The sequence below is a fragment of the Loxodonta africana genome, chromosome X (genome assembly GCF_030014295.1).
Source record: "Loxodonta africana isolate mLoxAfr1 chromosome X, mLoxAfr1.hap2, whole genome shotgun sequence".
NCBI lineage: Eukaryota > Metazoa > Chordata > Mammalia > Proboscidea > Elephantidae > Loxodonta > Loxodonta africana.
The window spans coordinates 178,067,978-178,082,584 of NC_087369.1; the positions used below are offsets into that span (position 1 = coordinate 178,067,978).

The 14,607-nt window shown below is 38.6% G+C and overlaps 1 protein-coding gene across 1 annotated transcript in view; it reads right to left on the bottom strand.

Annotated features, from left to right (window-relative positions):
- The window catches only part of CLIC2 (chloride intracellular channel 2), a 42,330-nt gene extending 38,397 nt beyond the window's left edge, over nt 1-3,933 (bottom strand). The window contains exon 1 of the mRNA XM_003421743.4: nt 3,595-3,933. Within this exon, the coding sequence (XP_003421791.1) occupies nt 3,595-3,651 (57 nt within the window). The 5' untranslated portion in view covers nt 3,652-3,933. The remainder of the gene's footprint in view (nt 1-3,594) is intronic.
- Between the last annotated feature and the right edge of the window lie 10,674 nt (nt 3,934-14,607).

A 14,607-nucleotide genomic window follows, 5' to 3' on the forward strand; every position in this document is an offset into this window, starting at 1 on the left:
TTTCATGGTGTCAGGGAGTGAAGAGGTATGGGAAGAGGCAACTGACCCTGGCAGCTACACTTTTTTTTTAATAACAGTTGTGTACAGAAGTCAGACTAAGAATCCAATCAGAACTGGAGTTAGTGGATGGAAACATGATTCGGGTGGGAGACAGGAAAAAGAATGGAGTTTGCTAATAGACACAGCAGGAAGGGTGGATCGCTTTTGGCAAAAGGAAAGGGAAAACAGTGAGGTGTGGGGGAAATGCAGTAAAGTTTTACAGGAAAACTGAAGTTTTTTTTCTGTTTATGTTATGCTTATTTAAAGTGCCATCACATAAAATTTTAGGATGCAAATTCCCTAGGCTTATTGATGAATTACCTATCTCTTAAGTATCTTTGGCTGGCAAAGACAGGATGTGGTTATTCACCAAAACAACTTTTTCTCTTTGTGTTTGTGATCTAAGTTTCTAAACATGAAAAATAATAATAGCAACAATAACAGCTAACATTTTTCGAGTGTTTGCTATGTTACCAACTACAGTGCTTTATATACGTTGCCTCGTTTAAGACTCACACTGATCCTCTTCTCATTTAGCAAACCCAGTACTGTTTATTCCACACCAAACTGGTTGCCATCAAGTAGATTCCAGTTCATAGCGACCCTATAGAACCTGTGGTTTACTCCAGAACCCATACTCTTAAATACTGCTTTCTCCCTTCTAATAACTTTGTTGGGTTTTTTATTATTATTATTAATTACAGTCTTTATGATAATTTTAAAAGAGTTTAAAAATGGTCTGAACATTCATCTCTTCTCTTTTTCCCACACAGATAAAAAAGTTTTTGACAAAAATATTATTCAGATTTTTTTGACCCATATGTTAGATTTCATAATTGTATGTATGAACTAGATTAAAAGTTAATTTTAGGGTGTTTGGTAGAGAACCCAAACATGCCATTTATCAATGAACAACAAACCAATATGATGAGCTCTGCGTTTAGAGAGAGGAAAATATGTATTATAAAATCTTTTGTTCTTAGCTCCTGGATATAAATCTTGCCAAAATCATTCAGAGCTGAAAGGCAATGCTTTCTTTGGCTATGTGGAACATGTAGATGTTGTGATATAGATACTTAATTGTGACAGGAAAGTGCTTTATCTCTTGTAGGGATCCCATCGGTGGTATGGGGAACAAGTGGGAGAGTTTTTGAACCACAGTCAAAGGCAGCTGGAGGAAATCACAGATTCATCTAATCTTTGGGAAGATATCACATTGGGTATAAAGGAGATACCGTTGGCAATAAACAGTGCTTTTTTTAACTTACTCATTACCATTTTTCACAATTCTTAATCCCTGTGCTCCCCTACCCCAAGTATTCGCCATGAAACTTCTAGAGATCTGTGGGTCACATCTCAAAGCAAAGCAAAACAAAAGCCTGGATCAGATAATACCCAAGGTTCTTCCAGAAAATCAATTTGGAGGAAAGAGTTTAACAAATCACGCACTGGATGAGCAACTGTTGAATTAAAGAATAACTTTCTGGTTAAAATTGCTAATAATTTATTATAAGCTTATTTCTAAAGGATTCCAGCTCATGAAATTCTGGAAATTTTACTAAAAAGTTCATCCAGTTGAAAACAATTTAATAAGATTTATTATTAAACAATTTAATAAGATTTATTTAAAAGGCCATCACATAAAATTTTAGGATGTAAATTCCCTAGGCTGATTGATGAATTACCTACCTCTTAACTATTTTTGGCTGGCAAAGACAGGATATGGTTATTCACCAAAACAGCTATTTTAAAGGATTCAGATCCTAACTCTGCCATTTGCTAACGATGTGACCACGGACAAAGTTACTGAACTGCTCTTTGCTTTAGTTTCTGTATCTGTAAAATGGGATTAATAATAAACCACGTAGCACAGTGCCTGCTATATAGGAAGTACTCAATAAATTATTAGCAATTTTAACCAGAAAGTTATTATTCAATTCAATAGTTGCTCATCCAACACGTAATTCACTAACCTCTACCGTCCACATTACTACGCAAATATTTGGGAAGTCTTTGAAGATAAACAAATCAATGTCAACAACTGATTTGAAGAGTTTTATTGAATTGAATGAACAGTTAGACAAAAGGAATACTTTAGCTATTACCCCATGTAGAGATAGTATCTCCTGTTCGGAATTGATTGATATAAAAGCCCAGTTAGGAAATTAAGGCTCATTTATATCCGTAGCATCTGAGCAATCACATATTTTTGCTGGAATTTAGAGATAGGAAAAGTAGCTCTTATGCCCCACAGTCCAGCAAACACTTGTTTGGATTACCTTGCTATATAGGAATGCAAATGTCTCTCTCACATTTTTGAAAAGGCAGATTGATAATGTCCTTGGTGTGTACATATAATTGCTGTTAAATAATGTAAAATGGCTGTAAAAATATTACTTTGGCTAACATGTATTTAGCTTAATGTTTGATAAGCATGCCTTATTTTATGTCTTTGTAAGTCATGAAAAGGCTATATAGTTTTAGAGGCAAGTTACTTAAGCTTTATATGCCTTAGTTTACTTACCTAGAAAATGATGAGGACAATATTACTATGACTATGATGACTACAGTTACTACTAATGATAATGATGATGATGATGCTAATGATGGTAACCTGCCCCTTAAATTGTTGTTAGGATTAAATAAGGCAATATATGTAAAATGCTGAGAAAAGTGACAAGCATACGATAGTTTGCTATTATTGTTATTATCCTGAGTACTTCCAATAGTCAATGAAAATACAGGGAAAAATAAACAGTTAATGTAAGTAAGGATTTAGGAAACTATGTAATTCCTATTTGGAATAACTCATACAAAACTTTTTTTTTTCTTTTCTTGATGAGCCAATTTAGAAACACATGTGCCTTTCATCTACGTTAGGGGTTTTCCAATAGGGCTTTTCTGAAAAGTTGAGATGTGAAAAATCTCCAAGGCAGATGATAAAGAGGAAGCAAGGGCATTCTAAAAAAAAATCTCTCCTTCTTACATAACAGACACATAGACTCCTGTCTTCTTTCCATCCCACAGTGTCCATGTGACTTTACTGTGATGTTTGTCCACTGTAGGAGAATTTTAGAAAGTTCTGTTTGAGCTCTGTGCGGAAAAGGGGCTTTCAGGCCATTCTTGGCCTTCACGTCTACCCATCCAGGTCTTTCAAAACTGGTCTCATAAAACAAAGATTGCTAGAGCTGGAAAAAGCCCTTAATGACCATCTTGCCAGGCTCCTTCATTGTCTAGATGGAGAAACAAAGGTCCAGAGAGAGGAAGGAATTTGTCCACGGTTGCATAGGAAACCGTTGAGAATACAGTTTAAGTGCTCTGACTACCAATCACTCTAGAGCTCTTTCTACCATTATCACCTTGCCTTTTCAGGTGAGATGTTTTCCAGCTGTCACCTAGGAAAAGCTAGTCACCTAGGCACCCTTTTAGGATTCAAATTAGGAAAATAATTACAAAATTCTTCCTAGCCCAAATGTTAACATTTTTAAAAAAGATGAACTCCAGAGTCAAGAAATCCTACATTCCCTATGCTGTTATTATAGCTGGAAAACTTACCTTCACGAAAAGCTCAATTTCAGGGTCTGCTTGAGTTCTGGGCCTCAGGCTTGCCATCTTTCTCTCTTACTGTCAGTTGTCAGCCCTTTGCCTCCTGTACAGTGCACAATACTCGTGGACTCTTTCAGTTTTATCCAAAGGCTCAAGTAATGTTGGTGCTTTAAAAGGAGAGTCCAGCTTGTAGTTGACTGAGTCAGAGCTGGGCCAGCCTCTCTTCTCAAGAGGTGGGGCCCAGAGAATTCTAAAGGCTTGAGCGCAGCTCTTGGATTCCTTTTCCTTCCACTTGACTTAACATTTGAACCAAGGAGGAGCTGAAGGGGTATGTGTAAATTGGCTGGCTAGAAGGGTGGGGGTGATGCCAGAGAGGCTTCAGTGCTGTGAGTCACCATCAGAGAAACACATACACACACAGACACACACATGCAGTGCTGGCTTCTATATATCAAGCAGACCAGATGTTCTCTAGAATCTCCCTTAGAGTCCTGGGCTCCATGCCCAGAAAAGGGCCTCTTATTGCTGTTCCTGTAACCTGACAGCAGCAAAAAGCTCTTTCAGGAAAAGGGCCAGAAATGACTTGAGTTTTATCATTGAAAAGGATGTTTATCCAATGATCCTGTATAACCATTGCCGTCAAGTTGATTCCAACTTGTAGAGACCCCATGGGACAGAGTAGAACTGCCCCATAGGGTTTCCAAGGCTGTAAGTCTTTACGGAAGCAGACTGCCACATCTATCTCCTGTGGAGCAGCTGGTGGGTTTGAACTGCTGACCTTTTAGTTAGCAGTCGATTTCTTAATCATTGGGCCACCAGGTCTCCCAGATCCTGTCTAAAGGGGGGTAAAAGTGTATATTTTATCAAATGTCCCCACCCTCGATTCTATTGCTCACACAAGCTAGATTTCCCTTTTGGGTTATAAATTTCACTTCTCTTCTATAACCAGGAAGTATTCGCTGGGGTCGAGTCTGGAGACTTCTTTCGAGTGCCTCACCTAGTTCTTTATTTCTAGGAATCAGGGACTGGAACCCATCACTTCTTTGTTTTGGCGTCTGCATCAGGAACCACAAGTGGCTCTAGATCTCTGGCAGCTGTGTTTTCTGCCTGTTAAGACTGAGGAGGGAGGCCTGGATTAATAAACATCTTTGCTGGTAAAAAGAAGGTCCGGTGGTGCAATGGTTAAAGCACCCGGCTGCTAACCAAAAGGTCGGAGGCTTGAACCCACCAGCTGCTCGTAGGGAGAAAGGCGTGGCAGTCCGCTTCCATAAAGATTTACAGCCTTGGAAACCCCATGTGGTCACTATGAGTCAGAATCGATTCGACCGCAGTGGGTTTTTTGGGTTTTGCTGGTAGGAGTCTCACCCTGGTTGGAGACAGACTGAACAAGTTGGGTACCACCATGACCCTCTTTCTACAGCAACACCAAACATTGCCCTTGTTTATGTGGACTTAACATGCACCTGCCATTGTCCCATGCAAAAATTTACAGGATAAGAGCCTCTTGGCAAAACACGGCCTGTGCCACACCTGCTTGTTCCACACAAGGAGTGGCTGCCATGAAGATGGGTGTTCTGAGTGTGGGACCTGATAATTTCCCAAGTGGTCTTAAAAGTGAGAGGGGAATTGTGGTAGAAGTCGGCTGTGCCTGACCTTGATGGTGAGTTTAAGATTGGCTGTCTATCAGGGTCTGGTGAATGCTTTGTTTGGCCATATTTTTACTCCATTCACTCATTTGCTCACGCCAAAGACAATCAGTGAATGCCTGCTCTGTACCAGGGTGCTGGTCCACTCACTGACATTGGCAGCATGGCAGGACAAGCAAGTGGGAGGACAACAGGAATTCAACTTTAAGAACACCAAGTCTGAGCCATCCTCCTATCCACTCCCAATAGCCACTCAGTACAAAGTCCTGTCATTTTTACATCTTGAATATTCTAAAAGTCCATTCACTCCACTTTGCCCGCGCTGCTACTCCAAATTTCAGTCCAGCAACATTTCTTTTTTTTTTTAATTAAAACTTGATTTTTTTTTTTTTTTAAGACCAAATCGCTGCTTGGTCCTTAGCCCTCATGGGAAAACCACCATCCCTACCATTACCACAGCAACAGCAACAACAAACAACAGCCTAATAAGCTCTGTATGGGCTCAAATAAATGATCAAAGTAAATAGGTGACCTCCTGACCCCCTTCCTTTCCTCCCCCCCTTCCTTTCTTTCTGTCCCCAGAGTGCTTCTAAAAAAAAGTTCAGCAAGGTATAATCTACATACCATAAAATTCGCTCTTTTTAATTCATTCAGATAAATGTCTTTAACATACCATCGGTGCAATAAATGCAATTTTCAGTGAATTTAACAGGTGGTGTGACCATCACTACAATCCAGCTTTAGACATTTCCATCATCTCAGTGACATCTCCTTTGCCCTCATGCAGTCAATCCCCATTACCACTCCCAGCATCAGGCAGCCACTAACCTACTTTCTGTCTCTCTGAATTTGCCTATTCTAGATATTTCTTATGAGTGGAATCTATAATATTTGTCTTTTTGTGTCTGGCTTCTTTCACTTAGCATGATGTTTTCAGGGTTCATCCGTGTCGTAACATGTATCAAAACTGTATTCCTTTCTATGACTGAATAATGAATAATATGTATATACCATGTTTTGTTTATCTGTTCATCTTTGATGAGCATTTCGGTCATCTCCACTTTGGGAATATTATGAATGTGTGTTTTCAGTTCTCTTGGGTATACAACTAAGAGTGGAATTGCTGGGTCATGGTGGCACAGAGATTAAGAGCTTGGCTGCTAACCAAAAGGTCAGCAGTTTGAATCCATCAGGCTCTCTTTGGAAACCCTATGGGGCAGTTCTACTCTGTCCTATAGGGTCACTATGAGTAAATATGTGTATTCAGATCCTTTGCCTGTTTTTTAAATTGAGTTATTTTGTTTTTTTACTACATTGCTGAGTTGTAAGAGTTCTTTATATATTTTGGATTGTTGTTGCTTTTAGTTGCTACCGAGTCAGTTCCAATATTAGACCCTTATTAGATATATGATTTGCAAATATTTTTTCCCCATCTCTGGCTTTTCTTTTTATTTTCCTAATGCTATATTTTGAAGGGCAACGGTTTTGAATTTTAATAAATCTGATTTATCTTTTTTTTTTCTTTTATAGATTGTGCTCTTTGGTGTTGTATCTAAGAACTCTTTGCCTAACCTAACCCAAGGTCATGAAGATTTTATCCTATGTTTTCTTTTTAAAGTTTTGCCCCTTGTATTTAAGTCTGTGATCCTTTGTGAGTTCATTTTTGTACATGGTATGAGATAAGGGTCTAAATTAATCTTTTTGCATGTGGATATTCAATTGGCCTACCAGCATTTGCTGAAAAGACTATCCTTTCCCCATTGCTGATACCATACTTGATAACTGCTTTATAGTAAGTTTTGAAATGAAGAAGTGAAAGTCCTCCCACTTTTTTCTTTGTGTCTAAAATTCTCTTGACTATCCTGGTTTCTTTGCATTTCCAGATAAATTTTAGAGTTAGCTTATAAATTTCTGCAAAAATGCTTGCTATAATTCGGTAAGGAAATTTTAAATCTATACATTCTTTTGGGGTATATTGTTAACAGTAATGAGTTAACAATAATGGAGTGGATATTTATTTATTGAGATGTATTTTTGAAATCTTTTCTCAGCAATATTTTGTAGTTTTTACGGTACAAGTCTTGCATTTCTTTTTTTTGTGTGTGTGTGTTTTTTTTATTAACTTTTATTGAGCTTCAAGTGAACGTTTACAAATCAAGTCTGTCACATATAAGTTAATATACATCTTACTCCTTACTCCCACTTGCTCTCCCCCTAATGAGTCAGCCCTTCCAGTCTCTCCTTTCGTGAAAACTTTGGCAGCCTCCAACTCTCTCTATCCTCCCATCCCCCCTCCAGACGGGAGATGCCAACACGGTCTCAAGTGTCCACCTGATATAATTAGCTGACTCTTCATCAGCATCTCTCTCCCACCCACTGTCCAGTCCCTTTCATGTCTGATGAATTGTCTTCGGGGATGGTTCCCGTCCTGTGCCAACAGAAGGTTTGGGGACCATGACCGCCGGGATTCCTCTAGTCACATCCAGACCATTAAGTCTGGTCTTTTTATGAGAATTTGGGGTCTGCATCCCCCTGATCTCCTGCTCCCTCAGGGGTTCTCTGTTGTGCTCCCTGTCAGGGCAGTCGTCCATTGTGGCCGGGCACCAACTAGTTCTTCTGGTCTCAGGATGATGTAGGTCTCTGGTTCATGTGGCCCTTTCTGCCTCTTGGGCTCTTAGTTATCGTGTGACCTTGGTGTTCTTCATTCTCCTTTGCTCCAGATGGGTTGAGACCAACTGATGCATCTTACATAGCCGCTTGTTAGCATTTAAGACCCCAGACGCCACATTTGAAAGTGGTATGCAGAATGTTTTCATGATAGAATTATTTTGCCAATTGACTTAGAAGTCCCCTTAAACCATGGTCCCCAAACCCCTGCCCTTGCTCCGCTGACTTTTGAAGCATTCAGTTTATCCCGGAAACTTCTTTGCTTTTGGGCCAGTCCAGTTGAGCTGACCTTCCAAGTATTGAGTATTGTCCTTCCCTTCACCTAAAGCAGTTCTTATCTACTAATTAATCAGTAAAAAACCCTCTCCCACCCTCCCTCCCCACCCCCGTAACCACAAAAGTATGTGTTCTTCTCAGTTTATACTATGTCTCTAGATCTTATAATAGTGGTCTTACACAATATTTGTCCTTTTGCCTCTGACTAATTTCGCTCAGCATAATGCCTTCCAGGTTCCTCCATGTTATGAAATGTTTCACAGATTCGTCACTGTTCTTTATCGATGCGTAGTATTCCATTGTGTGAATATACCACAATTTATTTAACCATTCATCCGTTGATGGACACCTTGGTTGCTTCCAGCTTTTTGCTATTGTAAACAGAGCTGCAATAAACATGGGTGTGCATATATCTGTTTGTGTGAAGGCTCTTATTTCTCTAGGGTATGTTCCGAGGAGTGGGATTTCTGGGTTGTATGGTAGTTCTATTTCTAACTGTTTAAGATAACGCCAGATGGATTTCCAAAGTGGTTGTACCATTTTACAATCCCACCAGCAGTGTATGAGAGTTCCAGTCTCTCCGCAGCCTCTCCAACATTTATTATTTTGTGGTTTTTGAATTAATGCCAGTCTAGTTGGTGTCAGATGGAATCTCATCGTAGTTTTAATTTGCATTTCTCTAATGGCTAAAGATCGAGAGCATTTTCTCATGTATCTGTTGGCTGCCTGAATATCTTCCTTAGTGAAATGTGTGTTCATATCCTTTGCCCACTTCTTGATTGGTTTGTTTGTCTTTTTGTGGTTGAGTTTTGACAGAGTCATGTAGATTTTAGAGATCAGGCACTGGTCTGAGATGTCATAGCTGAAAATTCTTTCCCAGTCTGTAGGTGGTCTTTTTACTCTTTTGGTGAAGTCTTTAGATGAGCATAGGTGCTTGATTTTTAGGAGCTCCCAGTTATCTGGTTTCTCTTGGTCATTTTTGGTAATGTTTTGTGTTCTGTTTATGCCTTCTATTAGGGCTCCTAAAGTTGTCCCTATTTTTTCTTCCATGATCTTTATCGTTTTAGTCTTTATGTTTAGGTCTTTCAACCACTTGGAGTTAGTTTTTGTGCATGGTGTGAGGTATGGGTCCTGTTTCATTTTTTTGCAGATGGATATCCAGTTATGCCAGCACCATTTGTTAAAAAGACTATCTTTTCCCCAATTAACTGACACTGGGCCTTTGTCAAATATCAGCTGCTCATACGTGGATGGATTTATATCTGGGTTCTCAATTCTGTTCCATTGGGCTATGTGCCTGTTGTTGTACCAGTACCAGGCTGTTTTGACTACTCTGGCTGTATAATAGCTTCTGAAATCAGGTAGAGTGAGGCCTCCCACTTTCTTCTTCTTTTTCAGTAATGCTTTGCTTATCCGAGGCTTCTTTCCCTTCCATATGAAATTGGTGATTTGTTTCTCCATCACATTAAAAAATGACATTGGAATTTGGATTGGAAGTGCATTGTATGTATAGACGGCTTTTGGTAGAATAGACATTTTTACTATGTTAAGTCTTCCTATCCATGAGCAAGGTATGTTTTTCCACTTAAGTATGTCCTTTTGAATTTCTTGTAGTAGAGCTTTGTAGTTTTCTTTGTATAGGTCTTTTACATCCTTGGCAAGATTTATTCCTAAGTATCTTATCTTCTTGGGGGCTACTGTGGATGGTATTGATTTGGTTATTTCCTCTTCAATGTTCTTTTTGTTGATGTAGAGGAATCCAAGTGATTTTTGTATGTTTATCTTATAACCTGAGACTCTGCCAAACTCTTCTATTAGTTTCAGTAGTTTTCTGGAGGATTCGTTGGGGTTTTCTGTGTATAAGATCATGTCATCTACAAATAGAGATAATTTTACTTCCTCCTTGCCAATCTGGATGCCCTTTATTTCTTTGTCTAGCCTAATTGGTCTGGCTAGGACTTCCAGCACAATGTTGAATAAGAGCGGTGATAAAGGGCATCCTTGTCTGGTTCCCGTTCTCAAGGGAAATGCTTTCAGGCTCTCTCCATTTAGAGTGATGTTGGCTGTTGGCTTTGCATAGATGCCATTTATTATGTTGAGGAATTTTCCTTCAATTCCTATTTTGCTGAGAGTTTTTATCATAAATGGGTGTTGGACTTTGTCAAATGCCTTTTCTGCATCAATTGATAAGATCATGTGGTTTTTGTCTTTTGTTTTATTTATATGGTGGGTTACATTAATGGGTTTTCTAATATTAAACCAGCCTTGCATACCTGGTATAAATCCCACTTGGTCGTGGTGAATTATTTTTTTATATGTTGTTGAATTCTATTGGCTAGAATTTTGTTGAGGATTTTTGCATCTATGTTCATGAGGGATATAGGTCTGTAATTTTCTTTTTTTGTGATGTCTTTACCTGGTTTTGGTATCAGGGAGATGGTGGCTTCATAGAATGAGTTGGGTAGTATTCCGTCATTTCTATGCTTTGAAATACCTTTAGTAGTAGTGGTGTTATCTCTTCTCTGAAAGTTTGGTAGAACTCTGCAGTATAGCCATCCGGGCCAGGGCTTTTTTTTTGTTGGGAGTTTTTTGATTACCGTTTCAATCTCTCTTTTTGTTATGGGTCTATTTAGTTGTTCTACTTCTGATTGTGTTAGTATAGGTAGGTAGTGTTTTTCCAGGAATTCATCCATTTCTTCTAGGTTTGCAAATTTGTTAGAGTACAATTTTTCATAATAATCTGATATGATTCTTTTAATTTCAGTTGGGTCTGTTGTGATGTGGCCCTTCTCGTTTCTTATTCGGGTTATTTGTTTCCTTTCCCGTATTTCTTTAGTCAGTCTAGCCAATGGTTTATCAATTTTGTTAATTTTTTCAAAGAACCAGCTTTTGGCTTTGTTAATTCTTTCAATTGTTTTTCTGTTCTCTAATTCATTTAGTTCAGCTCTAATTTTTATTATTTGTTTTCTTCTGGTGCCTGATGGATTCTTTTGTTGCTCCCTTTCTATTTGTTCAAGTTGTAGGGACAGTTCTCTGATTTTGGCTCTTTCTTCTTTTTGTATGTGTGCATTTATCGATATAAATTGGCCTCTGACCACTGCTTTTGCTGTGTCCCAGAGGTTTTGATAGGAAGTATTTTCATTCTCGTTGCAGTCTATGAATTTCCTTATTCCCTCCTTGGTATCTTCTATAACCCAGTCTTTTTTCATCAGGGTATTGTTCATTTTCCAAGTATTTGATTTCTTTTCCCTAGTTTTTCTGTTATTGATTTCTACTTTTATTGCCTTGTGGTCTGAGAAGATGCTTTGTAATATTTCGATGTTTTGGATTCTGCAAAGGTTTGTTTTATGACCTAATATGTGGTCTATTCTAGAGAATGTTCTATGTGCGCTAGAAAAAAAAGTATACTTTGCAGCCGTTGGGTGGAGAGTTCTGTATAAGTCAATGAGGTCAAGTTGGTTGATTGTTGTAATTAGGTCTTCCGTGTCTCTGTTGAGCTTCTTACTGGATGTCCTGTCCTTCTCCGAAAGTGGTGTGTTGAAGTCTCCTACTATAATTGTGGAGGTGTATATCTCACTTTTCAGTTCTGTTAAAATTTGATTTATGTATCTTGCAGCCCTGTCATTGGGTGCATAAATATTTAATATGGTTATGTCTTCCTGATCAATTGTCCCTTTTATCATTATGTAGTGTCCTTCTTTATCCTTTGTGGTGGATTTAAGTTTAAAGTCCACTTTGTTAGAAATTAATATTGCTACTCCTCTTCTTTTTTGCTTATTGTTTGCTTGATATATTTTTTTCCATCCTTTGAGTTTTAGTTTGTTTGTGTCTCTAAGTGTAAGGTGTGTCTCTTGTAGGCAGCATATAGACGGATCATGTTTCTTTATCCAGTCCGAGACTCTCTGTCTCTTTATTGGTGCATTTAGTCCATTTACATTCAGCGTAATTATAGATAAATAAGTGTTTAGTGTTGTCATTTTGATGCCTGTTTATGTGTGTTGTTGACAATTTCATTTTTCTACATACTTTTTTGTGCTGAGACGTTTTTCTTTGTAAATTGTGAGATTCTCATTTTCATAGTATTTGATTTTATGTTTGTTGAGTCGTTACGTTTTTCTTGGCTTTTATTTTGGGTTCTGGAGTTGTTATACCTCTTTGTGGTTACCTTAATATTTACCCCTATTTTTCTAAGTAAAAACCTAACTTGTATTGTCCTATATCGCCTTTTATCACTCTCCATATGGCAGTTCTATGCCACCTGTATTTAGTCCCTCTTTTTGATTATTGTGATCTTTTACACATTGACTTCAATGATTCCCTGTTTTGAGCATTTTTTTAAATTAATCTTAATTTGTTATTGTGATTTCCCTATTTGAATTGATATCAGGATATTGTGTTCTGTGACCTTGCATTGTGCTGGTATCTGATATTATTGGTTTTCTGACCAAACAATATCCTTTAGTATTTCTTGTAGCTTTGGTTTGGTTTTTGCAAATTCTCTAAGCTTGTGTTTATCTGTAAATATCTTAATTTTGCCTTCATATTTCAGAGAGAGTTTTGCTGGATATATGTTCCTTGGCTGGCAGTTTTTCTCCTTCACTGCTCTGTATATGTCATCCCATTGCCTTCTTGCCTGCATGGTTTCTGCTGAGTAGTCTGAACTTATTCTTATTGATTCTCCCTTAAAGGAGACCTTTCTTTTCTCTCTGGCTGCTTTTAAAATTTTCTCTTTATCTTTGGTTTTGGCAAGTTTGATGATAATATGTCTTGGTGTTTTTCTTTTTGGATCAATCTTAAATGGGGTTCGATGAGCATCTTGGATAGATATCCTTTCATCTTTCATGATGTCAGGGAAGTTTTCTGTCTGCAGATCTTCAGCTATTTTCTCTGTGTTTTCTGTCCTCCCTCCCTGTTCTGGGACTCCAATCACACGCAAGTTATCCTTCTTGATAGAGTCCCACATGATTCTTAGGGTTTCTTCATTTTTTTTAATTCTTTTATCTGATTTATTTTCAGCTATGTTGGTGTTAATTCCCTTGTCCTCCAGATTTCCCAGTCTGCATTCTAATTGCTCGAGTCTGCTCCTCTGAGTTCCTATTGCGTTGTCTAATTCTGTAATTTTATTGTTAATATTTTGGATTTCTACATGCTCTCTATGGATTCTTGCAACTTATTAGTTTTTCCACTATGTTCTTGAATAATCTTTTTGAGTTCTTCAACAGTTTTATCAGTGTGTTCCTTGGCTTTTTCTGCAGTTTGCCTTATTTCATTTCTGAGGTCATCCCTGATGTCTTGAAGCATTCTGTAAATTAGTTTTTTATATTCTGTATCTGATAATTCCAGGATTGTATCTTCATTTGGGAAAGATTTTGATTCTTTTGTTTGGGGGGTTGTAAAAGCAGTCATGGTTTGCTTCTTTATATGGTTTGATATCGACTGCTGTCTCCAAGCCATCACTAAGATATAGTAGTGATTTATTCTATATTTGCTCACTGAGTCTTATCTTGTTTTGTTTTCTTTCAATATACGTGGATGGGCTACTAGATTGTGCTGTCTTGATTGTTGTAGCCCTTGACTGACTTATGACCTATTACCGGCTGGTTTGGGCTGTTGCCAGATATATGTGCCTGAGTCCATTCACTATTCTTGAGTAGAATCTGATTTTGGGTCATCAAGTGTGTGCTGCACCCTAACACCTATCCACCTTGAGAAGTATTGGTGATAGTTGTGTGCACCAGATTCTATTAGCAGCTGGGGTTCACACTCCGGGGGGGAAGATGCTGACAGGCTTCCCCCAAGTGTCAGTGAGGTAGGTGTGTCTCTATTCCTAAAGCATCTTGGTGGGAGGGCTCTGCAGCTGTACCTTAGGCCCCCAATGCAAGTACCTCTACTGATTGGTAGATGTCACCCTCCTTAGACCCCTAATGCAAGAGGCTAGGTGGTCTGGGGGGAGCTTCAGCCCTCAGTTCCCTGTTGTGGGTCAGTTAGGGCTCTGTTGAATAAGCAGAGTTATCAGACCTGGGAAACTTGTTTTTCCAGTAAATCCGCTAAAAAAAAATGCAGTCAGATCCCTATCAGAACTGCCTTTGCCTTATAACAGCCACCTTGTTCCCTGTAAGGATGAAAGCCCGAGATTTGGATCATATATGCTTGGCTGTAGCTGGTTCTGTGTTTTTAGTCCAATTAGGGAAGGATTTTTGGTCCCTGGGTTTTTTGTGGTTGCTTCTCTCAGGCCAGGAGAATGGGTTAGGAAAAGACCAAAAAAAAAAAAAAAAGGGAAAAGGAAAGCCACGGAGCCGGAGCTGTTCTCCCTCTGGCTGAGGAAATTCCAATGTTAATGAAGCCGCCTGGGAAGGGGAGGGGAGGGTTCAGAAAAACAGGAGAGAGTAGCACCCCGGAATGTAGCCAAAGTTGCTTATCTTGCTTGGGATGA